General features: G+C 43.8%; 1 protein-coding gene across 1 annotated transcript in view; it reads left to right on the top strand.

Moving 5' to 3' along the window:
* Positions 1-27951, top strand: part of IARS1 (isoleucyl-tRNA synthetase 1) — a 55051-nt gene that overhangs the window by 15990 nt on the left and 11110 nt on the right. The window contains exons 8-27 of the mRNA XM_049769983.1: positions 413-500; positions 731-791; positions 2215-2310; positions 2697-2819; positions 4333-4424; positions 5731-5829; positions 7574-7700; positions 8824-8897; positions 9260-9454; positions 13095-13181; positions 15133-15216; positions 16765-16909; positions 18913-19033; positions 20845-20936; positions 22269-22346; positions 23354-23475; positions 23865-23967; positions 24420-24503; positions 25985-26159; positions 27086-27198. Coding sequence (XP_049625940.1) covers positions 413-500; positions 731-791; positions 2215-2310; positions 2697-2819; positions 4333-4424; positions 5731-5829; positions 7574-7700; positions 8824-8897; positions 9260-9454; positions 13095-13181; positions 15133-15216; positions 16765-16909; positions 18913-19033; positions 20845-20936; positions 22269-22346; positions 23354-23475; positions 23865-23967; positions 24420-24503; positions 25985-26159; positions 27086-27198 — 2159 coding nt within the window. The remainder of the gene's footprint in view (positions 1-412; positions 501-730; positions 792-2214; positions 2311-2696; positions 2820-4332; positions 4425-5730; positions 5830-7573; positions 7701-8823; positions 8898-9259; positions 9455-13094; positions 13182-15132; positions 15217-16764; positions 16910-18912; positions 19034-20844; positions 20937-22268; positions 22347-23353; positions 23476-23864; positions 23968-24419; positions 24504-25984; positions 26160-27085; positions 27199-27951) is intronic.

The following is a 27951-nucleotide window of genomic DNA, read 5'->3' as shown; positions in this document are numbered from 1 at the left end:
GTACTTATGTGGTTCTGGGGATCAAACCCAGGTTGATTGCATATAAGACAAGCAACCTACCCGATGTACTATTGCTCCAAACCATTAAATGTTAGAACTTTTAAACATATACATATGTTTATACATATACATAGGCTTTGTAGAAGAAAACTAAGTGTACTTGTTTAAAATGAATCTCAGCATAATTAACAATTGATTAGCTGCCTGAACTAGTGTTTGCTATGTGTCTTCTTCCTCTTAGGAAGTACCATACGAAGTCATGTGTCCTGACATTCTTCCCATGGTTCTCTCTGAGTCTCAGACATTGGGCACAACTGATAGAAGTCCCTGGAGGAAAAGTGTGCTAAAGTAGATCTTTAATGTAATCTCAAACCTGAGTATACTCAAGTCTATTTTTTCCCTTCTCTCTTAGATGTTGTCAGAGGAAAATTATTAATTCTAATGGAAGCCAGATTACCAGCTCTTTATAAAGTGGAGAGTGATTATGAGATTCTTGAAAGGTAAAATATTGCAATTATTGGTTCATACGGCTGTATATGGACATTATAAAGTAAAGTGGTCTTCTACCCCAAATCTAACTTATTTTAGCTTTATTCTCAGTTCCTGATACAGGAAACACATTACTTCAGTAAGGAAAAGCATTGAGGAAACTGGTGACTTGACGTGGCTTCAGCAACATTTCCCTGGTGATTTTTATGCTTTTTGGGAATTTGTCTTTTTTTCTTCCCAGATTTCCTGGTGCGTTTCTGAAAGGCAAGAAATACAGACCTTTGTTTGACTATTTTGTGAAGGTAAGCTGAGAGAGAGAGAGACAGAGACAGAGACAGAGAGAGGGGAGAGAGAGAGAGAAAGAGAGAGAGGAGAGAGAGATGCTCAGAGCTTACTGTTGTCTCTGGAGAGAGAGTGTGTGGGAGAGAGTGTGTGTGTGTGGGTGTGCGTGCATGCGTGTGTGTGTGTGTGTGTGTGTTGTGTGTGTGTGTGTGTGTGTGTGTCTGTGTGGTGCTCAGAGCTTACTCTTGTCTCTGGACCCAAGATTACTCTTGGTGGATTCATGGGAATGGATGAGGTGCTGGGAATTAAACTCTAGTAAACTGCCTGCAACGCTGTAGTAAATGCTGTAGCTTTCCTTAATGATGTACTGTGTTTCCTGTATCAGGAACTAAGAGCAAAGCTTAAATAAGTTAGATTTGGGATAGAAGAGCACTTTACTTAAAATGTCCACGTTTACCTTACCTATTATACTAGTGTTCTGGCCTCCAAAATGTAATATAATACTTTAGCATAACAACTGGTGAAACAACAGCAGGTAGGACCCCTAGTTTTGTGAATTAAAACCTTGGCAAGGGGGGCCGGGCGGTGGCACTAAAGGTAAGGTGCCTGACTTGCCTGCGCTAGCCTTGGACGGACCTCGGTTCGATCCCCCGGTGTCCCATATGGTCCCCCAAGCCAGGAGCAACTTCTGAGCACATAGCCAGGAGTAACCCCTGAGCGTCACTGGGTGTGGCCCAAAAACCAAAAAAAAAAAAAAAAAAAACCTTGGCAAGGAAGGTACATCCATCAGTGCTTTGGATCAAGCTCATGATTCCTCTATGCAAATCTTTGCTCTATTTGAACTATCTTGGAGCTGTCTCTGGTCTCTGTCTAGCTTTGTACACAGGAGAGGTCCTTTGTGGTATTTGTGGAACCCTATGTGTGGCCAGCATTTAATCTGTTATCCACTCTGTGCAAGGAAGTGCTTACTTCTTACATTATCTATGGCCTGCATATTAAATTGGGGGGTGGTGGCACATGAGTTACTCCTGGCTCTGTACTCAGAAATTGCTCCTGACAGGTTCAGGGGACCATATTGGATGCTGGGGATCATCCTGGGTTGGCCACTTGCAAGGCAAATACCCTACTGTTGTACTATTGCTTCGGCCCCAAGCATAATAACATTTTTTTTTTTGTGGAGAGCCATACCTTGTGACGCTCAGGGGTTACTCCTGGCTATGTGCTCAGAAATCACTCCTGGATTGGGGGACCAAATGGGACATCAGGGGATCGAACTATGGTCTGTCCTAGGTTAGCGTGTGAAAGGTAAGCACCCTACCACTTGTACCACCGCTCCAGCCTCATATTAAAAAATTTTGAGGCTGTTACCCAAAGGTTATTAAGTTAATTTGATGACATGGCAATATTTCATTTTTTAAAGCATACTAACTTTTGTGTTTTTAGTGTAAAAAGAATGGAGCTTTCACTGTGCTTGTTGACAACTATGTAAAGGAGGAGGAAGGCACGGGTATTGTCCACCAGGCGCCTTACTTTGGTGCTGTGAGTAGTTTAAATCTTAGAAATATGTTGTGATAACTACATGTTTGATTACCACTGCAGTGTGGAGAGTGTGAAAGGGGAGGGGGGAGAGTGATTACTCACTCTGACTTAAACCATAAGGTTATCCTCTTCTTATCCAGATCATGTATAACTTGCTTTCCCATATTTCCCTGAGTTCACAGCCTCTGCTGTATTCTTGATCTCAATATTACATAATGACAGCCCTCAAAACTATTGTTCTTGAGGTAACTAGTTGGATGACTGTAGTTGTTGACATTTATTCAAGAATACTGGGAAATTCTTTTCTAATCTATGCTTTAGGAGCCTCCCTCCCTTCACCCACATACTTTGTTTTCCCTTCCCTCTCATCTCTCTCCCTTTCTCAGGATGACTTTCGAGTCTGTATGGATTTCAACATCATTCAGAAAGATTCTCCTCCTATTTGCCCTGTGGATGCTTCAGGCTGTTTCACTGCGGAAGTGACAGATTTCACAGGACAATATGTGAAGGTCTGTAGTTTAAGGTGGTGATTGCATCACATTTCTTTCATTAGCTTTTTATTAAATAACTTCCAAATCTGGGAACTTGGGAGGAAGGTGGCTGGGAGTCCAACCAGCAATGATCAGAGTTTACCCTGGCTCTGTGTTCAGGATACATTGTTGTGCTCAGCAGATATATCAGGGATAGAACCTAGCTTGACTGGATGCAGGGCAAGTACCTTAACTTCTGTATTATCTCTCAATATCAAAAATCTGGATTTTTTTTTTTTACCCAGGATGTATTTTTGTTTATCTTTAGGAAAGATGGGTAGTTGCAACTCTATTTTTTTTTTTTTTTGGGCCACACCCATTTGACGCTCAGGGGTTACTCCTGGCTATGTGCTCAGAAATCGCCCCTGGCTTGGGGGGACCATATGGGATGCCGGGGGATCGAACCACGGTCCCTCCTTGGCTAGCACTTGCAAGGCAGACACCTTACCTCCAGCGCCACCTACCCGGCCCCTTTGCAACTCTATTTTAAGAATCTGCTTCTTGGGGCTGGAGAGCTAGCACAGCGGCTTTTGCCTTGCAAGCAGCCGATCCAGGACCTAAGATGGTTGTTTCTAATCCTGGCATCCCATATGGTCCCCCGGGCCTGCCAGGAGCTATTTCTGAGCAGATAGCCAGGAGTAACCCCTGAGCACCGCTGGGTATGGCCCAAAAACCAACCCCCCCCAAAAAAAAAAAAAAGAATCTGCTTCTTTCAGAGAAGTGTGTTTTAATTTCAAGGGTAGAAATCAGAAAAATATTGGTTTCAGACTTGTGACTCCTGAAATTACTTTGTTACTTTGGAGTAGTTTATAAATGTTATTAATTAAACATTCTACTAGCATAAATGGTAGTGAATTACTGTAAGGGTACATGTGGATACAACGTATATTCTTGTTACAGTGCTGAGGATCAAACCTGGACCTAAAACAAGTGTTCTACCACTAAGTCACATTTTCAGCTTAGATGGAGGCATTTGTTGTTTGTCTCTTTTATTCATAGTAAAAAAAAAAAAGTAACAAAATTGCAGGTTATAGTGGCATTCTTTTGTTTGTTCATTTTTGGGCCATACCTGGTGGTGCCCAGATGTTACTTCTGATTTCTGTGCTCAGGAATCACTCGTGTCAGGCTCCAGGGACCAATGGAATGCTTGGTTGTGTGCAAGGCAAATGCCCGACCCATTATACTGTCCCCCTGGTTCCTGTACTGGTATTCTTTCTTTTGTTTTTTTGTTTGTTTGTTTGTTTGTTTTTGTTTGGGAGGGCACCTGATGACACTCAGGTATTAATCCTAGCTCTGTGCTCAGAAATTACTCCTGATAGATTCTGGAGACCATGTGGGACGCTGGGGATCAAAACTGAATCTGTCCCAATTAGCCACATGCAAGACAAACATCCTACTCATTGTGCTATTGCTCAGGCCCCTATAGTGGTATTCTTAATCATGCTGTGTTACTAAGTACTGTATTTTGATGTCTTACTCTGGTTTTCAACAGGACGCTGACAAAAATATCATAAGGACCTTGAAGGAACAAGGCCGCCTCCTGCTTGCCAGCACCTTCACGCACAGCTACCCTTTCTGCTGGCGGTAAGAAACAGCAAAGTTCTCTTGGAGCTTTCCTTCAGTTCTGTGGATATACTGATACGTGTGTGTTGCCATTTTGTTTGTACCCTTCAGATTGTGAGGCCAAATTCTGTCCTCCTATTCCATCTCTTCTGACACCAGTATCACATATTTTTTTGTTCGGTTCTGTTCTGTTTTGTTTTGTTTTGTTTTGTTTTGGCGATGGTCAGGGCTTAATCCTGACTCTGAGCTCAAGGACCGCTCCTGGCAGACTTGGAAACTATATGGGTGCTGGAAATCAAACCAGATCATTCACTTTATTTTTATTTTTATTTTTTGGGGATTTTTGGTTTTTGGGTCACACCCAGTGACCAGTGCTCAGGGGTTATTCCTGGTTCTACGCTCAAAAATTGCTCCTGGAAGACTCGGGGACCATATGGGATGCCAGGATTCAAACCACCGTCCTGTATGCAAGGCAAATGCCTTACCTCCATGCTTTCTCTCCGGCCCCAGGTCACTCACTTTCAAGGGCCCTGACATCTATCATAAAAAACTGACAAATTGTCCAGCAGAACTATATCATCTTTCATTTTTTCATTAGCTTTTGACTTTGTATCAGTAAAGTCTAAAACAGGGAACTCAGTATTGTATCTGTAATATATGTAAGGTAGCAGGGACCGGAGAGTAGTATGGAGGTAGGGTGTTTGCCTTTCATGCAGAAGGATGTGGTTCGAATCCTGGTGGTTCGAATCTTGGCATCCCATATGGTCCCCCAAGTATGCCAGAAGTGATTTCCTGAGAGCTGTTGGGTGTGACCCCACCACCAAAAAACAACAACAACAACAAAATATATATAAAGTAGCAAAAGGCTTATTAGGTGGTGATAACATTAACGAGAAAATTAAGATCAGAGGCTGTAGCACTTTCCTTTTTGGGGGAAGGTGGTTTGGGTTTTAGGTCACACCCAGATGTTCTCAAGTCTTACTCCTGGCTCAGAAATCGCTCCTGGCAGGCTCGGGGGACCATATAGGATGCCAGGATTTGAATCACCATCCTTCTGCATCTAAGGCAAACGCCTTACCACTGTGCTATCATCTCTCTGACTCCTAAGGCACTTTCCTTTAACAAGACCAACCTGGGTCAATCCCTGGTAACCCTATAATGTTCCTTAAACATAGCTAGAATGGATTCCTGAGAGCAGACCTAGGCATAACCTCTGAACATTGCTGCTATGGCCCAAAAACAAAAAGAAAAAAAAATTAGCATCAGCCTTGTTTTGAGTGCTAACATGCCTCAGTTTTACCGATTACTCTGCATTTTCTCACCACAGGTCAGATACACCCCTCATTTACAAAGCAGTGCCCAGTTGGTTCGTACGGGTGGAGCACATGGTGGACAAGCTGCTGAGCAACAATGACAAAAGTTACTGGTGAGCTATGAGATCTGTGTCTTCTTTTTCATTCATGGAGTTAGTAAGTTGGCTTACTCTTCCCCGAGTTGTAATAACTTTAGTTATCATCCTTTTACATAATGTAAAAAGTGCCTATTTCATAACAGTATCCCTTGATACACATCTGAGGGGTCTATTTCTTTTTTTTAACCCAGTGAAAGAGAGAGACTGCTGTTTATTTCACTTACAGAATATCATGACTTTGGGTAAATAATCGGCATATGTTTTCAAAGTCCATTAACACTCAGTAATAGTTATTGGGGGGGTATGGGAATACCTACTTGTTTTTTGTACCTACTTGGTAAACTATTTATCCCCGATCACCTTGTGACTCCATGTTTCTTAAGTCTGATGCTATTTCCTACCGTCACTTCACAGGGATGCCCTGCAAGGAAGGAAGCTCTATTCTCTGTGGCTGAGTTTGCAAAGTTAAGACTTTATCCAGTAGGTGCAAACTGAAAAGTCTTAGTTGAATCCAGTATGTAGTTCAGGCAGAGTACATAAGGGGCATATCATGACACACCTGTCCCTTCTTCCCTATTTCCTAATTCTCACAAGAATCCAATTTGACCTTTAAAAATATTCTGGTTTGTGGCCAGAGTGATAGTATAACAGGTAGGATATTTGCACATATAGCCAACCCAAGTTTGATCTCTAGGCATCTTCTATGGTCCTTTCAGCCCACAGGAGTGATTCCTGAGTGCAGAGCCAGAAATAAGCCCTGAGCACTTGCAACTGTGCTCCATGAATAAAAACAAACAAACAAAATAATTACTCTGGTTTCAGAAGAACAGGAAGTCTCTTAGGTCTATAAAAGGAAAGAATTGGGGGCCGGAGAGAGAGCATGGAGGTAGGGCATTTGCCTTACATGCAGAAGGACAGTGGTTCGAATCTTGGCATCCCATATGGTCCCCCGAGCCTGTCCGGAGTGATTTTTGAGCGTAGAGCCAGGATTAATCCCTGAGCGCTCCTGGGTGTGGACCCCCATCCCCCCCACCCCAAGAAAAGAGGAAAGAGTTGGAAACCCTGGCTTTCTATTGTTGGGCACCTGTTTTATTTGTTTGCTTATTTAGTTTGGTTTTGGGGCTATGCCAGGCAATGCTTTGGGATTACTCCTGGTAGGCTCAATAGACCATGTGGGATGCCATGGATCGAACTAAGGTTTGGGCACATGAAAGGGCCCTATCTATTCCAGTCTAATGTCACACTTCTCTGCAAGGAACTATTTGATAGTCTTGGAGAGGGTGTTGGTCAACCATTGTATTGTGATGCCAGGGTGTGAGCTGCACTACCTGAGAGAATAGAATGATTATGTACCTGGGGTATTCAGCTACTCTGCCAACTTCCAGTATACCAAAGTCTCCCAGACAATATGATTCAGGACTCCTCCATTTGGTCTGGACAGCACTATTGTGTAGAGAGCCTGATCTAAGGGGTGTCACGCTAGCTGGTATTGGTGGCTGGCAGACTGAGGACAAGCAGCCTTTTGCTTGGAGGTGAGGCTGGGGAAGTACATGAGTGTGCACCAGCCCTGGGGTGGATTCACTGCGAACATAGACACTACTAGTTCACCACCAGCTCTGGGGCTGTCAACATGCATAATGCCCTCCTGGGATAAGCTCAGCCTTTCGACAGTGTTCAACAACAGCTAACAGAGGACTATTTTACAGCTGCATTTCCTGGAAGTCTAATTTGATTGGTGGTTCTGACCTATTTGGTGCAGGGTTCCAGAGTTTGTTCGAGAAAAGCGATTTGGCAATTGGCTGAAAGATGCCCGTGACTGGGCCATTTCCAGAAACAGATACTGGGGCACTCCAATCCCCCTGTGGGTCAGTGATGACTTCGAAGAGGTGAGCCAGAGACACATTTCCTTGTTTGGCCGTTGGCTGAGACACATTACCTGCCAGTTTGGGATGAAATAAGATGTTTTCTTCTTTCCTTTGGCCTTTCTTGCTTTTCCCGTTTTTCATCTTTATTCCCTTCTTACAATTTTAATATTAATAATCAAATGTTCTTAGGATATTTTAACTTATTTTGGATTTCTTCAAGCAAGTTTTTTTTTTTCCCAGATTTTGGCCTCTGTAAAAGTGAAGAGTACAATTTGGTTATCCCCCTCTTTTGTGGAAATTTTGTTATCCCCCTCTTTTGTGGAAATTTTGTTCTTCATTCCTGAAAATATGTCAAAAAATGATAATAAGGACTTTAAAAAAGTACAACAATGCAGGCTTCTACTCTATAAAGTCACGTGATTGTGTAAATCTCTGCAGAGTATAAAAGTATGTCCATGAGAGTCATCAGAGCAGTCAAGCAATCAGATTGAATCTTGTGGTGGAAGCCTGAGAGGCAGCAGTCATGAAGCTCACTGGGAAGAGTAGGGACAGAGGCCTTGGGCATTCGCTATATTAGCCTGTGTAAGAGCCCAGCTGACTTTCTGCTGTTTCTCTTCAAAATAGCAAGTCTAGACATGTCAGAACTTTCCTCCTGGTAGTGCCCCCACCTGGACTCATCTCTCAGTGTCCTCAATATCTTGTTCTCAGATGATTTCTGTTCAGTTCTTGCACAATGATTTAGTTCCTCATTTGACTTAAGAAGCATTCAAATTAAAGAGCCAAATTCCAGTGTCAGGGTAAAAATAAGCTGCCTTAGAGAAATCTGGTCTCTGTTATTGATCATTCCTGGTGGTAGTTGTAGAGCTCATAAGCACTGGAGTCATTCATGCTTGCTTTGGCTCCTGTTGTGCATGACTACATGTTTTGAATCTCATACCTGAGGGGCTCCCTCTAAGTCCAGGTGAGCTGAGCAACAGGCTGGTGCCCTGACTAGTCTTTGACAGAGTAGTCTTAGGGTGACAATGGTCCTACAGACCAACTGGGATGCATGTTCATGAACCTCCGACAGTAACCTAGAGTGTTCCAAAATTGAATCTGAAGATTCTTGGAAAGAAACAACTTGTCCTTGACTTTGTTCTGGCAGGTAGTGTGTATCGGGTCAGTGGCTGAGCTTGAAGAACTCTCAGGAGCAAAGGTCACCGATCTCCACAGAGAAAGGTCAGTTTTGGACTGCTAGATTCATCTCAGTTCTATCATTCAGAGGGCTTCATGTTGTTGTCCCCAGCCTGTCCAGGCACAGTCTCTAACAGACTTCTATTTTAGTCCCTTGTTTGCTGAATTCTTTTGTTGGTAAAGAATGCCCTCTTTTTTTCCCTCCTCCATAATGAATGCCCTCTTAGTGGCTTCTGTTGGTGAGTTAGTAGCTGGGGACTGGCAGATTACCTGCATGGTGCTCTCTGAAAGCCCTGAAAACTTCTGATGTTTATCTCCAGTACATAATAGGGACAATGTATTTGTTTCCTAATGGCTTTAACTTCAAGTTCTCCAGTGCAATAAGATACACCTATTCTGCTTTTTAGCATTGACCATCTCACCATACCTTCCCGCTGTGGAAAAGGATCTTTACATCGCATCTCTGAAGTGTTTGACTGCTGGTTTGAGAGTGGCAGCATGCCCTATGCTCAAGTTCACTATCCCTTTGAAAATAGGAAGGAATTTGAAGACTCATTTCCTGCACACTTTATTGCTGAAGGCATTGACCAAACCAGAGGATGGTATGTTCCTTATTTTTTTCAGGTGCTTTATTCCTTTGATTTACTGAGTATCTGCTTTGGAGTCTATTAGGGGAGACTGTGTGTCCACACAAGCAGACTCTACCTTTGAGATTTCTGAGCAAAAATCTTTTGTTTACCTCTTTTTTCTTTTAATTTTAAGATTTTTTGCATTTTGGGTCCATACCTGGCAGTGCTCCAGGCTTTACTCTTTCCTCTCCAGTCAGGAATCATACTTGGCTGGGGAACAATATGGGATGCTGGGGGGCTGGGAAGGTGGCGCTAGAGGTAAGGTGTCTGCCTTGCAAGCGCTAGCGTAGGACGGACAGCAGTTCGATCCCCCGGCGTCCCATATGGTCCCCCCAAGTCAGGGGCGATTTCTGAGTGCATAGCCATGAGTAACTCCTGAGCATCAAACAGGTGTGGCCCAAAAACCAAAAAAAAAAAAAAAAAAAAAAAAAAAAAAAAGATGGGGCCGGAGAGATAGCATGGAGGTAAGGCGTTTGCCTCTCATGCAGAAGGTCATCGGTTCAAATCCCGGCGTCCCATATGGTCCCCCGTGCTTGCCAGGAGCAACTTCTGAGCATGGAGCCAGGAGTAACCCCTGAGCACTGCCGGGTGAGACCCAAAAACCAAAAACAAACAAAAAAAAAAGAACAATATGGGATGCTGAGAATTGAACCTAGGTTGGTTGTGTGCAAGGCAGATAACCTACCAGCTGTACTATGGATTGGTCTCTGAGCAGAAATATTTTTTTTGTTTGTTTTTAGGCCACACCCAGTGGCATTCAGGATACTTCTGGCTCTATGCTCAGAACTCAGTCCTGACAGGCTTGAGGACCACACGGGATGCCAAGGATTGAACACAGATTCGTTCCAAGTTGTCTGCTTCAAAGGCAAATGCCCTACTGCTGTGCCATCACTCTGGCCCCGATGAGCAGAAATCTTGAGCTTGCAATATTTCACTGACATTTTGGAGAATAGAGATTTGTTGTGCTGGATATTTAAGTGATTTTTTTTGGGGGGGGGCTTTTGGGCCACACCCAGTAACATTCGGGGTTACTCCTGGCTCTGCGCTCAGAAATCTGGCTGGGGAACCATATGAGATACCGGAGATCGAACCCAGGTTCGTCCTGGATTGGTCATGTGTAAGGCAAACGCCCTACCGCTGTGCTATCACTCCGGCTCCTGTTTAAGTGATTTAAGAAGCCCAATTTGGGGCCGGGAGGTGGCGCTAGAGGTAAGGTGCCTGCCTTGCCTGCGGTATCCTTGGACGGACCACATGGTTCTCCAGGCCAGGAGCGACTTCTGAGCGCATAGCCAGGAGTAACCCCTGAGCGTCAACAGGTGTGGCCCAAAAACCAAAAAAAAAAAAGAAGCCCAATTTGTCTTCTGTCTTTAGCCTATTTGTTTCAATATTCAGACATTTAATGAATATTCACATACAAAATAATGTGGTTGGGTGCTATAGATTTGAAGGCAACTTAATTATTTTCAGATGTTGTGACTAGCTATAAAATTATTAACATTATAAGAATTATAAATTATAAAATTTTCCTGAGCCCTGCCAGAAGTGATTCTGAGCTCAGAGCCAGGAGTAAGCCCTGAATACAGCCAGATATGGCCCAAACGACCTCTCCAAATAAACAACATACTGGGAGAATTTTGGCATTGGTTTAATGTAGTACCTTAATTAAAGCAGTACTTCTATTTTCTTAAATGAAAAGGGTGTTTGACAAGGGAATATTGGTGTCATTTTCATTTTCTAATTTACATTAGTTACTGCAAGCTGAAATTCCAGCTTTGGTGTTCCAGAATCTGCTATTTTTCAGCTTCCATTCAATATGTCTGTAGAAATCATCCCAGGTGCTGACTTCTGTGTTGGGGAGGGTTCTGCTGAGTCAGCCATTCCTCTCTAAAGAGCATCTGGCTATGGGTTCTAGTTCTCCGGATCTTGAGTATGCCCTGCCTCTCTCCTCTTACCCCGGGTTTAATCTGCTTCTCCTGACCTGTTTTTGAAGGAAGGAATGTCTTGATTAGGTGTCATGTTGGCTGTGGGATCTAGTCTCTGTGCTAATAATTAATGTATTCCTTATAAGGATATTCTTGGGGTACAGAATGAATTGAGAGAACGCATGAAAATATGTAAGTATACAGTGAAGTTCTGAGGAAGTTAGCTACAAGATAGAGACCCTCTGATGGAACAAATGTTTTTTCCACTTTTGGACTTCATATGTGTGCTCAGCATATTTTGGCACAAGACTGCCTTAAGTGATCTCATAAAGTCCATACACTCCTTTGATTATCAGCCAAGCATTTCTTGGAGGTTTTGAGACTGCCTGGTAACTACTCTTTTTTGAGTTTTGGGTCACACCCGGTGGTGCTCAGGCTCTATGCTCAGAAATCGCTCCTGGCAGGCTCAGGGGACCATATGGGATGCTGGGATTTGAACCACCGTCCTTCTGCATGCAAGGCAAATGCCATACCTCCATGCTATCTCTCCGGCCCCTGGTAACTACTCTTATGGCCAGTGTCACTGCACCAGTTCCTTGAGGACAGTGCCTGTACTTCTGTCCTTAGCCACTGGGGTCAGTTGCATCACTCTAAGCCTTTATGGTTTGTAAATAAAATAAAGCTTTTTTTTTTATTTTTTATTTTTTTGCTTTTTGGGCCACACTTTGAGGCATTCAGATTATTTCTGGCTCTGTGTTCAGAAATCACTCCTGGCAGGCTCAGGGGAACTATATGGGAAACTAGGATCAATTTTGAACAGCCATGTGCAAGGCAAACACCATATACACTATGTTATTGCTACAGCCCCTAAAGTTCCCTTTTGGGGGAGGGCACACCCAGAAGTTCTCGGGGATTACTTCTATCTCTGCACTTAGGAATCACTCCTGACGATGCTGGGGATCAAACCCATTTAATTTCATAACTAGTAAGGCTCTATTATTCATGTGTGGGCAGTGAGATTGTTCTGTGGTTCCTTCCCAGATAAATATAATACGTAAGAGGTATATGAACCATTATTCTGGATAGATATACCTCACTGCCTTGCATGTGTGAGGTTTATTCAGTTCCTGCACCACAACAAAAACATAAAACCCCAAGCACATCACTCTAACGGATGGTCAAGACATTTACTGACCTAATGGGAAAATTCTAATACATGAGCTGTGGTTTTCTGGTTTTAGTGCTTTTACAGTTTGTATTTTGTTTTTTGTTTTTATTTGTTTGGGGGTTATTTTGGGCCATACCCCTTTGATGCTCAGGGGTTACTCCTGGCTAAGCCTAAGCGCTCAGAAATTGCCCCTGGCATAGGGGGACCATATGGGATGCCGGGGGATCGAACCATGGTCCTTCCTTGGCTAGCGTTTGCAAGGCAGACACCTTACCTCTAGCGCCACCTCGCCGGCCCCTACAGTTGTTTTTTGTAGGGAGGTTTGTTTTGTTTTTTGTTTGTTTTTGTGAGGACACACCCAGCAATTCTCAGGGATCACTCTTGGAGGTGCTCAGCCAAACATATGGGATGCCAGAGATTGAACCTGGGCCCTCCACTTGTCAAGCAAACACCCTGCTGTACTATTGCTTCAGTGCTACCCATATGGTTTTTATTGTACCATTTCTGTGTTGTTTTCTTTCAGGTTTTACACCCTGCTGGTGTTGGCTACAGCTCTTTTTGGACAACCCGCATTCAAGAACGTGATTGTGAATGGGTTGGTGCTTGCCAGGCAAGTGCTTCCTGTGTGTAATGGCCACTTCAGCTCTGCTCTGCTCTTGGGCCCAGAAAAGAAAGCTTGGATCAGCTATTTCCCAGGGACCTTATCACTTCTCTGGAACAAAGAAATTTGGAAATCTGCCTTCTGCTCTGGTCCCACAATTGCTTTCCTGTGCTGTTATACTTTGCTCTTTCTTCTCATCCATCTCCTGTCCTAGACACCTCTGCCTATGGGTAGTTTTGGGGAGGACCACTTTGAAAGTCTAGAGGTAGGAAGAGAGAGTTGGGGGGTGCACTTGGGTTAAATGAGTCCCGTGACAAAGCTAGTGATAAGATGCATCATCAGGAATTTTGTTCAGCACTTTGGCTTAGAAATTCTACATACTATGTATACTTTAAATTTTGTTTGCCACTTTTTAATATGAAGATGGTATTGATTCTAGATGTTTTTAATATGGCAATAGAGAACTCCTTTATTACCTTTGCCTCAGTTGCCTCTAGTCTATAAAAGTAAACATGTAAATTAAAGCAAGAAAGTAAGCCAAATTATATGCTTAGTCACTCTGCTTCATGATTCTGATCATTTACACATCTTAATTAAATTACTTCCCAGAATTGTGTGAAATAGATCCTTTTTTCTAATCCTTTTGGACATTTGAGGAATTTGAAGTACAGGAAAATTAGGTCAAATTCAGCTTAAGGTCATGCAGATAGTAAGTGACATTTCAGGTCAAGTTCTCTACCAGGTAATGTAGCCCCAAGTGGTCTTCTTTTTCTTCTTTTCATTGCAGTTTCTATCAATAGTAGATTTTGTAAAAGAGAGATGGGGCCAGAGAGATAGCATGGAGGTAGGGCGTTTGCCTTGCATGCAGAAGGACGGTGGTTCAAATCCCAGCATCCCATATGGTCCCCCGGGCCTGCCAGGAGCAATTTCTGAGCGTAGAGCCAGGAGTGGCTACTGGGTGTGACCCAAAAACCAAAAGAAAAAAAGGTGAAAGAGATAACTATTTTGAGGGAATATAGAATAAATACTTTGTGGACTTAGCCCAATTTTCCCCAATGGCTACATCTTTCAAAGCTATAGTTTCTTTTTCACAGCCTAGATACTGACACTGCCCCATCTCATTCAGAGCTGCTGTTTTACATGGTCTCAGTTGTTTTACAACAGTGTTACCTGTGAAGATGAAGATGTGTATTGTGTGTCCAAGAGTACTTTGCCAACATTAAGGAAGCTTCTGCAACCCATTATAGGCTCTGCCAGCCTCCTCCTTGTGCCCTGCTAATTGCTCAATTTTTACCTGTGTGATTTTATCATTTCAAGTTTGCCCTATAATAGGAACCTTGCTAACGATGGTCTTTCAAGATGACTCTTTTCTCTTAAGAGCTTCAGCTTATTCATTAATAACCCCTCTGCATTGTTGAGTAGGTAGAGTTACCTCCTAATGCCCAATTAATCTTAGCTGCTGACCAACAAAGAGTTGTCCTTTAAACAAGAGTATTTGTGTTTGAATGTTTCTCTCTTATAAATATGGACCCCATTGACCTGTTTAATCCTTGGACATCTCCCAGAGTTCTCTTTTCCCTGACATTCATGCATCAGTTCTCTGTATTAACTCAAAAACAAGATATGAACAATATGAACCACATTGTTGCCGACTCAGCTCTAGTTTGATTCCATTTACTTTTTTTTTTTTGGTTTTTGGGCCACACCCGGTAACGCTCAGGGGTTACTCCTGGCTATGCGCGCAGAAGTTGCTCCTGGCTTGGGGGACCATATGGGACACCGGGGATCGAACCGCGGTCCGTCCAAGGCTAGCGCAGGCAAGGCAGGCACCTTACCTTTAGCGCCACCGCCCGGCCCCACCATTTACATTTATATATTCCTTTTCCTTTAGCCTATAGCCATTGCTAAAGATAAACTGTGATATTTTTTAACCTAATTGACATTTCCCTTTTTTTTACAGTGATGGCCAGAAAATGAGCAAACGAAAAAAGAATTATCCAGATCCACTTTCAATCATCCATAAATATGGTGCTGATGCCCTCAGGTATAAGCTAATGTTGTCTTGTCATGTTTATAGTTATCTTTTTTTTTAAATCTGAATGGTGGGTTGTTTTTTGTTTGTTTTTTGTTTTTTTCCACATCCAGTGACACTCAGGGGTTACTCCTGCCTCTGTGCTCAGAAATTGCTCCTGGCTTGGGAGACCAAATAGGACCCTGGGGATCAAAGTCCGCCCTGGGTCAGCCATGTGCAAGGCAAATACCCTACCGCTACGCTGTCACTGTGGCCCCTTTGTTCACTATTTTTGTCTTGTTTTGTTTTTTTCGGCCACACCCGTTTGATGCTCGGGGATTACTCCTGGCTAAGCGCTCAGAAATTGCCCCTGGCTTGTGGGGACCATATGGGACACTGGAGGATCGAACCATGGTCCTTCCTTTGCTAGCGCTTGCAAGGCTTACCTTACCTCTAGTGCCACCTTGCGGGCCCTCCCTTTGTTCACTTTTTAATCTGAATATTTCCCATTCTCTTTATCAAATTCTGTGAATTTGATATGTATTTAGCATTTTATAATTTTATTTCTATTCATAGTTCAGAGGGCTACAGTGCATATTTGCATCCAGTAATCCTAGTTCTGATACCTAGCACCACATCTAGTGTAATCCCAGCTGGTGCAGTCCCACCCAAAACATTTCTGTTCTTACGTCAGCATGGTATTGATTGATTTTTAACCCTCACAGTGGTTTTCTAAAGCAAAGGCCTGTGCTCAGATCTGTCGATCTTCTAATGAGGCCTCCTGTAGGGTCATAATGGGCCTCCCAAATTCTACCTGGCTGTCTCCTGGCTGCCTTACTTAGCCTTACCCTTGTCTAAATGAATCCTCTTATTTCCATCTTGCCGTTGTTCCTCTCAAATGTCATAAGAAGTATATTTATGCTAGAGCAAAGAAGAGTTAATATTGGGAAGCTTTTAGATAAATGTGAGCACATGCTTGGAATAATGTTCATCACAAATGCTATTCACAGTGTTGGACTTGTTCTTCCCCCTACTATTACAGATGATCAACCTATGCAAGGAGAGATTGGCCAACCCTCTTGTTGCTCCAGTTTTCTGTTGCACACATGTTGACAACTCATGCTGTACCATGTTGGTGGTGAGGGGTGTTCTGACAGATGTGCTAAAGGTGCCTACTTCAGCAACCTGAACACCAACAGGGCATGAATGGCTGCTTTTTTATGGGGAGTGGCACCTGCACAATTGCCTTACTCTCTGCCAGTGTACCCTGATCTAGCCTTCTGGCCTACCCCCGTGCCATACTTTGTACTATTCTCAGTCTTCCCTTTATAATCTAGTAGATCTCTCACCCAGAATGTGAGCCTTATTGGTTTTATTTTGGAAGTGCCAGAAATGGCCCATAGGACCTCCTGCATTTGAAGTGTGGACTCTGCAACAGAATTCATTGCTAATCCCAAGACTTTTGTCAGTTTTGATTGACCATGGGTAGGAAAGTAGGTTCTGGGCATTGTTCTCAACACACCAAATCATGACCTGAGGGTTCCTGTGTTCTTCTTCCCTGTCATTATTCTTTGCTTTCAGGTTGTATCTGATCAACTCCCCAGTGGTACGAGCAGAGAATCTCCGTTTCAAGGAGGAAGGCGTGCGTGATGTCCTGAAGGAAGTACTACTGCCCTGGTACAACGCCTATCGCTTCTTCATCCAGAATGTCGTGAGGCTGCAGAAGGTGCGAAGAGGTGTGGGTGAAGGGTTCTGTGCCAGGCCAGGGACACAGAAGACTCTGGCCTCTGGCAGCCCCAAAAGCATGCCTACAGGGGCCAGAGAGATAGCATGGGAGGTAAGGCATTTGCCTTGCATGTAGAACGACGATGGTTCGAATCCCAGCATCCTATATGGTCCTCTGAGCCTGCCAGGAGCAATTTCTGAGCATAGAGCTCTGAGTGCTTCCAGATGTGACACAAAGAAAAAAAGAGGCCTGCCTACAGAAAGGACACAATGGATGTTTTAATACTGGGCATCCAAAGGGTTGAGGCCCTCACTTCTCATAAAACCACAGAGTGTGGGGTGATAGTGGAGCCGCAAGGACAGGGAATGCACTGAGACAGTCTCTGGACTGGTTGCCCTCATCCTCTATGGATGAGAGGAGCTTTGGGGGTAGCAGTGCCATGGCAAAGTACCTTCTCAACAATTTTTGTGGCTCTGTCCCCTCATACCTGCTCACCTCTCAGGGCTTGGGACTTTTCTGCACAGGCATAAGCACATGTTCAGTCTCTTCTTTCCTTTCTCTCTCTCTCTTTCTCTCTTTTTCTCTCTCTCTTTCTCTATCTCTCTTTCTCTATCTATATTTTTTTCTATATATATCTTTCTTTGATTTTGGATTTTGGGCCACACTCAGCTCTGCTCAGGGCTTATCCTGGCTCTGCGCTTAGGGACCATTTTCTTGGCGGGGCTCAGGATAACATATGCAATCTGAACTAAGTTCCTTCCTAGAGAGCCTTTCTTAAGATTCCCTCTCTATGGGGCCGGAGAGATAGCATGGAGGTAGGGCATTTGTCTTGCATGCAGAAGTTTGGTGGTTCAAATCCCAGCATCCCATATGGTCCCCTGTGCCTGCCAGGAGCGATTTCTGAGCGTGGAGCCAGGAGCAACCCCTGAGCACTGCTGGGTGTGATCCCAGAAAAAAAAAAAAAAACTATTCCCTTTTTACCACTCCCTCCTGTTGCCTACAACGCCTCTGTAGTGCACCCTTCTGGCAGCATTTTCCAGGATTTGAGAAAGGCACCTAATGTCATTGTCCCTTCAGTTCCACCTTCTCTCGGCCCACTCAGAAATACTAGTAAGATGGAACTTTGCACAGCTCTGGCTCACCTGAGGTGGTCTCTGATGCTGCTCTGTGAGGTGGGGTGAGTGAAGTGGGGCTCCAGGATCAAGGGGAATTATCACAGTGCAAAAAGAAGGGGGATAGGGATAGAACCTTCTTTTTTTGTTTGTTTTGTTTTGTTTTGTTTGTTTGTTTTTTGGTTTTGGGCCATACCTGGCAGTGCTCAGGGGTTACTCATGTCTTTCTGCTCAGAAATAGCCCCTGTCAGGCACAAGGGACCATATGGGACGCCAGGATTTGAATCAATGACCTTCTGCATGAAAGGCAAATGCCTTACCTCCATGCTATCTCTCCGGCCCCATAGGGATAGAACCTTCTAAATAAAATGCACGATTCAAGTAAAGAGATTCCTGGGATTCATTTTCTTTTTTTGTTTGTTGTGTTTGTTTTTTGGAGGGGAGTAACACTTCGCAGCACTCAGGGGCCATCCTGGCTCTGCACTCAGAAATCCCTCCTGGCAGGCTCTGGAACATATGGGATGCTGGGATTTGAACCACTGTCTACCCTGGATCGGCTGCGTGCAAGGCAAACGCTCTGCTGCTGTGCTATCTCTCTGGGCCCTGGGATTCAGTTTCTGCTCATGGACCATCTTCCAGTCCTTTTTCACAGTCCTATTTCCTCAGGTTTCAAGTAAATAAACTGACAGGATTTGGAACATAACTGGTGGTTGTCTTTTTAGCTTAAAAGCCAGTAAGGTTGTGGGGTTCCGTTGTGTTTTTGATTTTTGTCTTTTTTTAGGGAGAGTCAGGAGGTGCAATCTCATTTGAAATTGAAGTGAATAGTTTCTTTTTCTGCACTAATCTCCCTCCAGTGCATGCACAAATGTTTTCATAACTGTCTATCCCCAGGAGGAAGGGTTGGAATTTCTCTACAATGAGAACCTGGTGCGAGAAAGTGTCAACATCACGGACCGCTGGATCTTGTCCTTCATGCAGTCACTCCTTGGCTTTTTTGAGAGAGAAATGACAGGTGCGTCTTATTTGGGCTTTGCACCAAGAAATAAGCACACTCTGTTTTATAGCACTCTGTGGGTATCTAATTATTTTTCTTTATAAACAGAGAGCACATTGTGGCACATTGAAAAGATCTCAAGCAGTTTCATTTAACCTCTCATAGTTGTAGAAATGTGCTTGTTTCAGGGACTGGGAAACTGTTGCATGGTGTCCAGGCACTCTGCCCTTTTGGAGAAATAATACTTTGGCTGTGGAACTGGGAGGTATACACAGGCCTCACTGCTGAGTGGCTACTGGTTTGTAATTCAGCTATTGACTAGAAGGACTGCAGTGGGAGTGATGAAGCAGGTGGACAGATGAGCAAGGGAGGACCTTTCCTGTGTCCCCTCTAGAAATTACTTCTCCCCTTCCCTGAGTGCCTGAGGTCACTATGGCCCATGGGCAGGAGGGATGCTCTCACAGTTTCAAGGGGCAGAGCCAGCCTCTTATTCAGGTGCATACTATGGCCTGATCATACATGCCCAAAATGGCTAGACTGCTGGGAATGCTGAAGGTAGACAGCAGCTGGAAAAACCACCAAGCTTCAGTCCTGTTCATTTCTGTTTTGTTTCCTCTTTCTTTAGCCTTTTGGCTTTGTGCCCTTGGCATGGAGTTTAGGACTAGCAGGAGCATTTTGAAGAGTATCTGGAAGCCTCATATCTGAGACATGCTCAGGTCACACTGGAAGTTTTGGCATCCTAGAAGGGGGAAAGTGAGGCAAGCCCTTAACATATTGTCCCAGGCTCACTATTTACAAGGAAATTTCTTTTTTTTTTTTTTTTTGTTTTTTGGAACACATCCATTTGATGCTCAGAGATTACTCCTGGCTAAGCGCTCAGAAATTGCCCCTGGCTTGGGGGGACCATATGGGATGCCGGGGGATCGAACCGCGGTCCTTCCTTGGCTAGCGCTTGCAAGGCTAGCCTTACCTTACCTCCAGCGCCACCTCTCCGGCCCCTACAAGGAAATTTCTAATCACTAAGTCACAGGTATAAATATCAGTAACCAGCCAGTGGGGTTGGCCTGGAGCTTGGTCCAGGAAACAAAACTTTTCTCTGGTATCTGAAGCCAGCAGAACATGACATTGCCTCTCACCACTATTCTCATGTAGCCCGGATCAGGAGACTTCCTAACATTCACTGCAGTCTACATCAGTACAAACGGTGTTTGCTCATCGTTCTGGGTCTTGCTCTCCTCGGTGGTTGTCTCATTTTGTTTAGTAAAGGATCTCACCTAAGTTCAAGGTAGTTGAGTGGAAAAATCTTCCCTTCAAACAGGTTTGGCTGGATCCTTCACCTCCCTGCCTGCTCTCTAGGGCGCCTTCGTATCTTTGCCCTTCTCTAAACTCACAGACATAGTGTCTCAGCATGGCACTAGTAAGCACATGCTTTGCTGGGTGCCATGGTGTCTCCTGTGAAGCAGGGTTGTTCTAGTTAGAAGTAGAGCCTGTGGCATGCCAAGAGCTTCTTTTAGTGGTAGAATGGAGATGCTCCCACCTTGCACAGCTTCAGGGAACATGTGCCTGTTGGAATTTTGTGGCAGGTAGATGGTGTGTTGATTGTCCTCACTGACCAGTAGTTGTTATGAGCCTTTCAGCCCTGTTGTTCCCATATTAACTGCAGCCTCTGTAAGTGAACAGCGGGTATCACTTCTCTTAGGAGCTTCCTGTCTCCTTAAAGAACAGAGAGCCCCAGGTGGCAGAGAGCTTGTTTCATTGTCCTGCCCACCACTGAGTAACTTGCATGCTGAGTGGACTTTCATGTTCTCATTGACCTGTCTTCCTTTCAGCTTACAGGCTTTATACTGTGGTGCCTCGCCTGGTGAAATTTGTGGATGTTCTGACCAATTGGTATGTCAGGATGAATCGCAGAAGATTAAAAGTAAGTGTAGAGATGAAGTAATGAAATTTTCCTATACATGATGGACATGGAAACTATTATGCTAAGTGAAATAAGTCAGAGGGAGCAAGATAAACACAGAATAGTCTCGCTCATCTATGGGTTTTAAGAAAACATAAAAGACATTATTGTTATGCCCAAAGACAATAGAGATGGGGATTGGAAGGACCGGCTCACTATATGAAGCTTACCACAAAGAGTGGTGAGTGCAGTTAGAGAAATAACTCTACTAACAACCATCATGACATTGTTAATAAGTGAGAGAAGTAGAATGCGTGCCTCGCATACAGGCAGGGTTTTGGGGAGGGGAGAGATAAGGGGCATTGGTGTTGGGAATGTTGCACTGGTGTGTGGGGGGTATTCTTTTTATGACTGAAACCCAACTATTTGTAATCATGGTATTTAAATAAACATGCTTGTAATCGTGGTATTTAAATAAAGATATTATTTTTTAAAAAAAAGTAAGTGCAGCCTGTGGGTGGGGAAAACAGAAATGTGTAGGAAGTTTGAGAACTGAGGAAAAAGAGCAGACAAAAGGAGTAAAGGGCATTCTCCAATGCTCTGTTTTTGAAGCTGTCTTCTCCCTTCTTGTTGCTTATTAATTGTATGTTTGACTTGATGATGCAAACCTTTTTAAGTTCTAAAGTTGATCTTACATGCTTTGAAACCTGAGTCTCAGGTTATATAGGATTAAAGCAAGCCTCTCTGAATCCAAAATCCAAGTCCTTGAGTGTATTTGCCAGTGATAGCTAATGCTATGATCAGTGTTGAGACAGACGCTCTTTGCTTCTACCTCTAGGGAGCCAGTTGTTCATTGATTAAACTCTTATGCTGACTGGGATTTAGAGTGAATGAGGCTTGGCCATACTATAGGATACAAAGGTAGGTAGTGGTGGAGGGCCTTAGCACAAGCCAAGGGAGGCCTTGTCCTGCCCATCAGTCCTGTGTTCAGTTGTATTAGTGAGAAAAGCTTCTGACAAAGCCATGGTCTTGTTAATGGCAAATTCTCACTAATAGAAAATTATTTATGCACCTTTGGATATACATTGCACCTGTACTTTATTGAAATAATGAGAATTTTTACCTAAAGGTAATTTTTTTGCCTCAAATATCCAATGTACACAAGTTTCCTATGCATCCCACTTAACCTTCAGGCCCGCCAGCCCATCCTGCTGCAGAAACACTTCATGGACTGTCTCAGCAGGATCCAGATTCATGGTCATTGGTCCTATTCTGCCTTTTCCCTGCACATGCTGCCCTCAGTGGGTCTCCTCTGACAACCTCTGAATCACTCTATTTCCTTTCTTTTTCTAGGGTGAAAATGGAGTGGAAGATTGTCTGATGGCCCTAGAAACCCTGTTTAGTGTTCTGCTGTCTCTGTGCAGACTCATGGTTAGTAGCTGGCAGTTTCCTCCTGCAATGTCCCTCCTCTGTCTGTAGTACTTGCTGTGTCCCTGGAGAAATAGATGTGTTAAAGCACCTTTAGTCTCTAGTTGAATTTCAGCTTATTTGTTAGTTCTTCTGTCAAGCAGTAAGAAATATGCTTCAAAAGCTGGACTCTTTAGACTTTGTTGGCCCTAATTGCAGGGCCAAGGCCTTGAATCTACACCAAATTGCCACAGATCACTTTGTCTATGAGAGGCAGGATGCAGGGCCACACCCAGAAGCCCTAAGTTCCCTTATTGTTGCTGTTCTATAATTGTGTCTGGAACTAATACTTAATCGAATATATTATAGATTATTTATTTTTTATTTATTTACTTATGGTTTGGGAGCCATACATGGCAGTGCTCAGGGCTTAGTCCTGGGTCTGCACTCAAGGATCATTCCTGGAAGTGCTTTGGGAACCATAAAGGGTACTGTGGAGTGAACCCAGGTCAGCCAAATGCAAGGCAAATGATCTACCCATTGTACTTCCTCTCTGATCCCTGGGACCATATGGAATGCAAGGTATCGCACCTGGGTCAGCTGTGTGCAATGCAAGCACTGTGCTCCTACTCCAGAACCCTTGAAATATCTTGAAATAGGTTTCTACTTTGTATAAGTAAAACTCCATTTTTATATGGCCACATCATAGTGTACTACTTTTGTTTAATCTTGAATATGCACAGGTTGGGTGGACGTTAATTCCATGAATATATGGTCAGAGACTTTTATTCTTTGTTTCTGCTTTTGGGCGAGGCCCTGTGTTCCGCACTTTCTCAGGGATGTTCTGAGCCTCCCAGCTATTCCCCATTGCTGGGCTTCACATATGTTCAGTTGCATCTTTAATTGTATGTGTATTTTGTTACTGTGTTTTACCCCAGTTGAGATCAGTACTGATGGTTAATGTTAAAGCACTTTAAGTCTCTATTCATGGTGATGTTGTGAGTGAGCTGCTGTTCTCTATCCTCCCAAAGGCCCCCTATACGCCTTTCCTGACTGAACTGATGTACCAGAATCTAAAGATGCTGATTGACCCACTTTCCGTCCAGGACAAGGACACACTCAGCATCCACTACTTGATGCTGCCCCATGTGCGGTAAGTACTGGCCTAGACCTGAGAAGGAGAATTGCCCACACTCAGAGGTAGTAGCAGGGGCTGTTCTTGCCCCCGAGACCCTGCTTCTCATTAAGCTGTCCCATATGCCGTGAAATGGGAAACAAGGATGCTTAAACTACTGGGCTATGGCAGGTCATCATCAGAATGGACATGAGCCACTTATTGGGGACCCCTCTGGAGCTGAAGCACAGAGTAGCAGGCCCAGATTTCCATCTCTCTGTCACCATGTCACACCATATCCGGCAGGCATTTGCTTTCCGTCCCCTGTCCTGGTACCAGGCAGCATGTGTGTGTCCTGACTTTGTTCTCTGAACTATGCTTGTTTGTGATTTTTCTCCTTGTGGGTCTAACATCCCTTCTACCAACAGAAAAGAGTTGATTGACAAGAAAATTGAGAGTGCCGTGTCCAGAATGCAGTCTGTAATTGAGCTTGGGCGAGTGATTCGAGACCGGAAAACTATTCCAATAAAGGTTTGAGGTTTTCCTTATGGCTTGTAATTCCCATATTTTGGAGTTCTTTCTTTTATAGAGAGAGCTTCCAGTGATGGCTTTTATTTTTTTCCTAATAAGGATGTGAATAGCTTACTCTTGGAGGGCCAGAGCTATAGCACAGTGGTAGCACATTTGCCTTTTACGAAGCTGACCCAGGACAGATCTGGGTTCAATCCCTGTTGTCCCTGAGCCGACCCAGGACAGATCTGGGTTCAGTCCCTGGTATCCGTGAGCCAGGCGTGATTTCTGAGTGTAGTGCCAGGAATAACCCGAGTTACCCAACGTCACTGAATGAGGCCCAAAATAAACAACAAAATAAGGGTATGAATAGCTTAAATAGCTTAGTCTTGGATAATCCTGGCATTCTAGAGCCTTACTATTCTCCTGTAATTTAAAAAATAAATTTTCCTTTTCTTCCTTTTCTTTCCTAGTATCCCTTGAAAGAAATTGTGGTTATCCATCAAGACCCAGAAGCTCTTAATGACATCAAGTCTTTGGAGAAGTATATCATTGAGGTAAGACAGATGTGGGCATTATCATTCATACTAACTTCTTCCCTTGAAAAGACCATTTTATTGCCTACAGCTTGATTGCCCACCATGTTAACACATGGACATGGGTTGAAGCTCTCAATACTACTGAACACTGTCAAGTTGAGACTACCCCTAAAAGATTTTGTTGAGTATACTTTAAGCATATAATTCACTTGTTTTTCTTTCTTTTTTTTTTTTTGTTTTGTTTTTGTTCTTGTTTTTTTGAGTCACATCCAGCAGCGCTCAGGGGTTACTCCTGGCTCTACACTCAGAAATCGTTCCTGGCAAGCTCGGGGGACCATATGGGATGCCGGGAGTTGAACCACCGTTCTTCTGCTGCAGGGCAAATGCCTTACCTCCATGCTGTCTCTTCGGCCCTTTCCTTTCTAATTATCCATAACAGATTTAACATTTATGAAGTTTTACACTTCTCTTATAATTAGCATGAATTTTTTTTTATTTTTGTTTTGGGGCTACATCCAGTGGTACTCTGGGGTTACTCCTTGCTTTGTACTCAGGTATCACTCCTGGCAATGCCTGTGGAGACCATATGTGGTGCTAGAAATCAAATGCAGGTCAGGCGCTTGCATGGCCAATTCCCTACTCGCTGTACTACCTCTCCAACCTTGCAATATAAATCTTGAAAACACATTTCAAAATCAACCTCACTTGGATCATTTATATCCTCATCCACTGCTCTGCCCCCTGTTGTTTGCCAGGCATACACCCTTCCCACTGTACTATCTTTCCATCCCCCCATTCTCATTGTTTTAAATGAATTAATCACTATAATGAGATCAAATTATACAGTAGGATCTAATGGTGAAACCAAACACTTTTGTACCATTGTAAAGGCAAGTTCCCTGCACACTCTCCTGTCTCTCAGTTTTGATATTATTGATAGAACTGTCATGAAGCTCGTTATCCACCAGACTTCACATACATTTTCCCCTCAGAATATAACTGTCCACTGACAACCATAGATTTGCTCTTTCTGTCTGTGCCAACTATGGACATTCTATATAAATGGAATCACAGGGTCTTTCATGTCTTGGCTTTTTTTTTTTGGTTTAGTTTGGTTTGGGTAGTACCCAGCAGCAGTTCTCTGGGTTCTGAACTCCTGGCTATGCACTCAGGGATCACTCGTGGTGGGCTCAAAGAATTAAATGGGGTGCTGGGGATCAAACCTGGGTCAGTCACATGGAAGGCAAATGCCCTACCTGATGTACTACACCTCTGCCCCCCACCTCTTTTTCTGCTAGTACTAGTTTGTGGTTTAGCAGTTGATTGTGCTTCATTTCCCTCTGATGGCTCCTCATGGTCCTTGTGTGGACATGCCCCATTTTATCTATGCAGTTCAGGCATTGGGTTCATTTCCCTTTGGAGCTTGGTAAATAATTGTAACCCTTTGTTTATGAGATCTTGTAGACCTAATGATTTGTTTTATCTTTCCCACTAACTAGGAGTTGAATGTTAGAAAAGTGACCCTGTCTACAGATAAGAACAAATATGGCATTCGCCTGAGGGCAGAGCCAGATCACATGGTTCTGGGCAAAAGGCTGAAAGGCGCCTTCAAGGCAGTGATGACGTCCATCAAGCAGCTTAGCAGTGAAGCACTGGAGCGCTTCCAGGAAACGGGTGGGTATCTTTCCAGCAGCACTGGGAATGAGCTGTACAAAGTGGGCATTGTTTTACCCTCATGTAACTGACAGACTTTAAAGGTCAGTGAGTGCTCAGAAGTGAGTCAGGGTGGGCCCGGAGAGATAGCACAGCAGCGTTTGCCTTGCAAACAGCCAATCCAGAACTTAAGGTGGTTGGTTTGAATCCCGGTGTCCCATATGGTCCCCCGTGCCTGCCAGGAGCTGTTTCTGAGCAGACAGCCAGGAGTAACCCCTGAGCACCGCCGGGTGTGACCCAAAAACAAAAACAAACAAACAAAAAAAAGTGAGTCGGAATGAATTTAGCCCCTCTCTTTGGTGAGCTGGTTCAGGTGCTAAGAATTCTCTACCCTCCCATGTTTAGAATCTTGCATCTTCCCAAGGATCTGGTGGACATTCTTTAACTCTCAAGACATTTTGAAAAAGCAGGAATGCTTGTCAGTCACTTAAAGATTCTCCAAAAAGGTTGTTGGAATTTACATGTAGTGCTATCCAATGGCGCAATATGTTTCATTGTTAGGGCAACCTCTGATAAGCACTTATATATGATGAGGGATGATTTAAAATCTCAGAGGTCACCTGATGGGGCCAGAGTGATAGCACAGTGGGGCACAGTGGGGGGGCCGTTTCCCTTGCACATGGCTGGCCCGGGTTCTATCCCTGGCATCCCATAGGATCCTCTGAGCCTGTTGAGCCTGCCAGGAGCAATTTCTAAGCATAGAGTCAAGAGTAACCCTTGAGTGCCAGTAGGTATGCCCCTCTCCCCTAAATAAAAACACAAATGATTCTTGAAGATTATTTCTCTGTAGCTTCACCATGCAGTCCCCATCCAAAACAATGTCCTACAATATGTGAATGGAGGCAGAAGGAAATGGTTGAATCACAGAGACAGTTGTTTTTCCATAGGGCGCATCATTGTGGAAGGCCATGAGTTGCATGACGAGGACATTCGTCTCATGTACACCTTTGACCAGGCAGCAGGGCAAACCACGCAGTTTGAAACACATTCGGATGCTCAGGTACTGTTGTATTTCATGGAGCATTTTTGTTTGTTTGTTTGTTTTTTTGATTTGTTTTGTTTTGGGGTCATACCTGGCAGCACTCGGGTTATTCCTGGCTCTATGCTCATAAATCGCCCCCAGCAGGCTCAGGGGACCATATGGGATGCCAGGATTCGAACCACCATCCTTCTGCATGCAAGGCAAACACCCTACCTGCATGCTATATCTCCAGCCCCTGGGGCATGTTTTTACCAAAAGATGAGACCATCATGGGAGAGAAGTCTAAACACAGCTATTAGTAAAGGCTGTGTTTACAGTATCTGAGGGCAAAATTCATTGCTCGTCTGTTGCCCTCTATTGTATGCCCTTACCAGTATTATGTATTTACTATGTTAACATTTAAATTTGTAGTACAGATGACTGCATACAGATAACTGTTCAGTTGTTGCACAAAAATGAATAAGACATAATTCTCCCCTTTGAGGAAAAAATCAGTCAAGGAGATAAAGGGAAAACTGGTTGTTATTAAATTGCCTCATAAATTGGTGGAAATAAACTTTCATCAGAGTACTGGGTAGAGAAGAGCCTAGCCTGGGCTTCCACTTTAAAGAATAGATGTAGAGGACATAACAAGTTCAATTCCCAGGAGTAATTCCTGAGTGCAGAGGCAGAAGTGAAACTACAGCATAGCTGGTATAGGTACCCCATCCCCCCCAAAAAAAAAGAATCAATGCTAGCTACTCCAGATTGCAGGGCTAGTACTGCTTTTGT

The sequence above is a fragment of the Suncus etruscus genome, chromosome 3, assembly GCF_024139225.1.
Source record: "Suncus etruscus isolate mSunEtr1 chromosome 3, mSunEtr1.pri.cur, whole genome shotgun sequence".
Classification (NCBI taxonomy): Eukaryota; Metazoa; Chordata; class Mammalia; order Eulipotyphla; family Soricidae; genus Suncus; species Suncus etruscus.
Note: the sequence above shows the minus strand (reverse complement) of the source record. Positions and strands in the feature narration are given on the sequence as shown.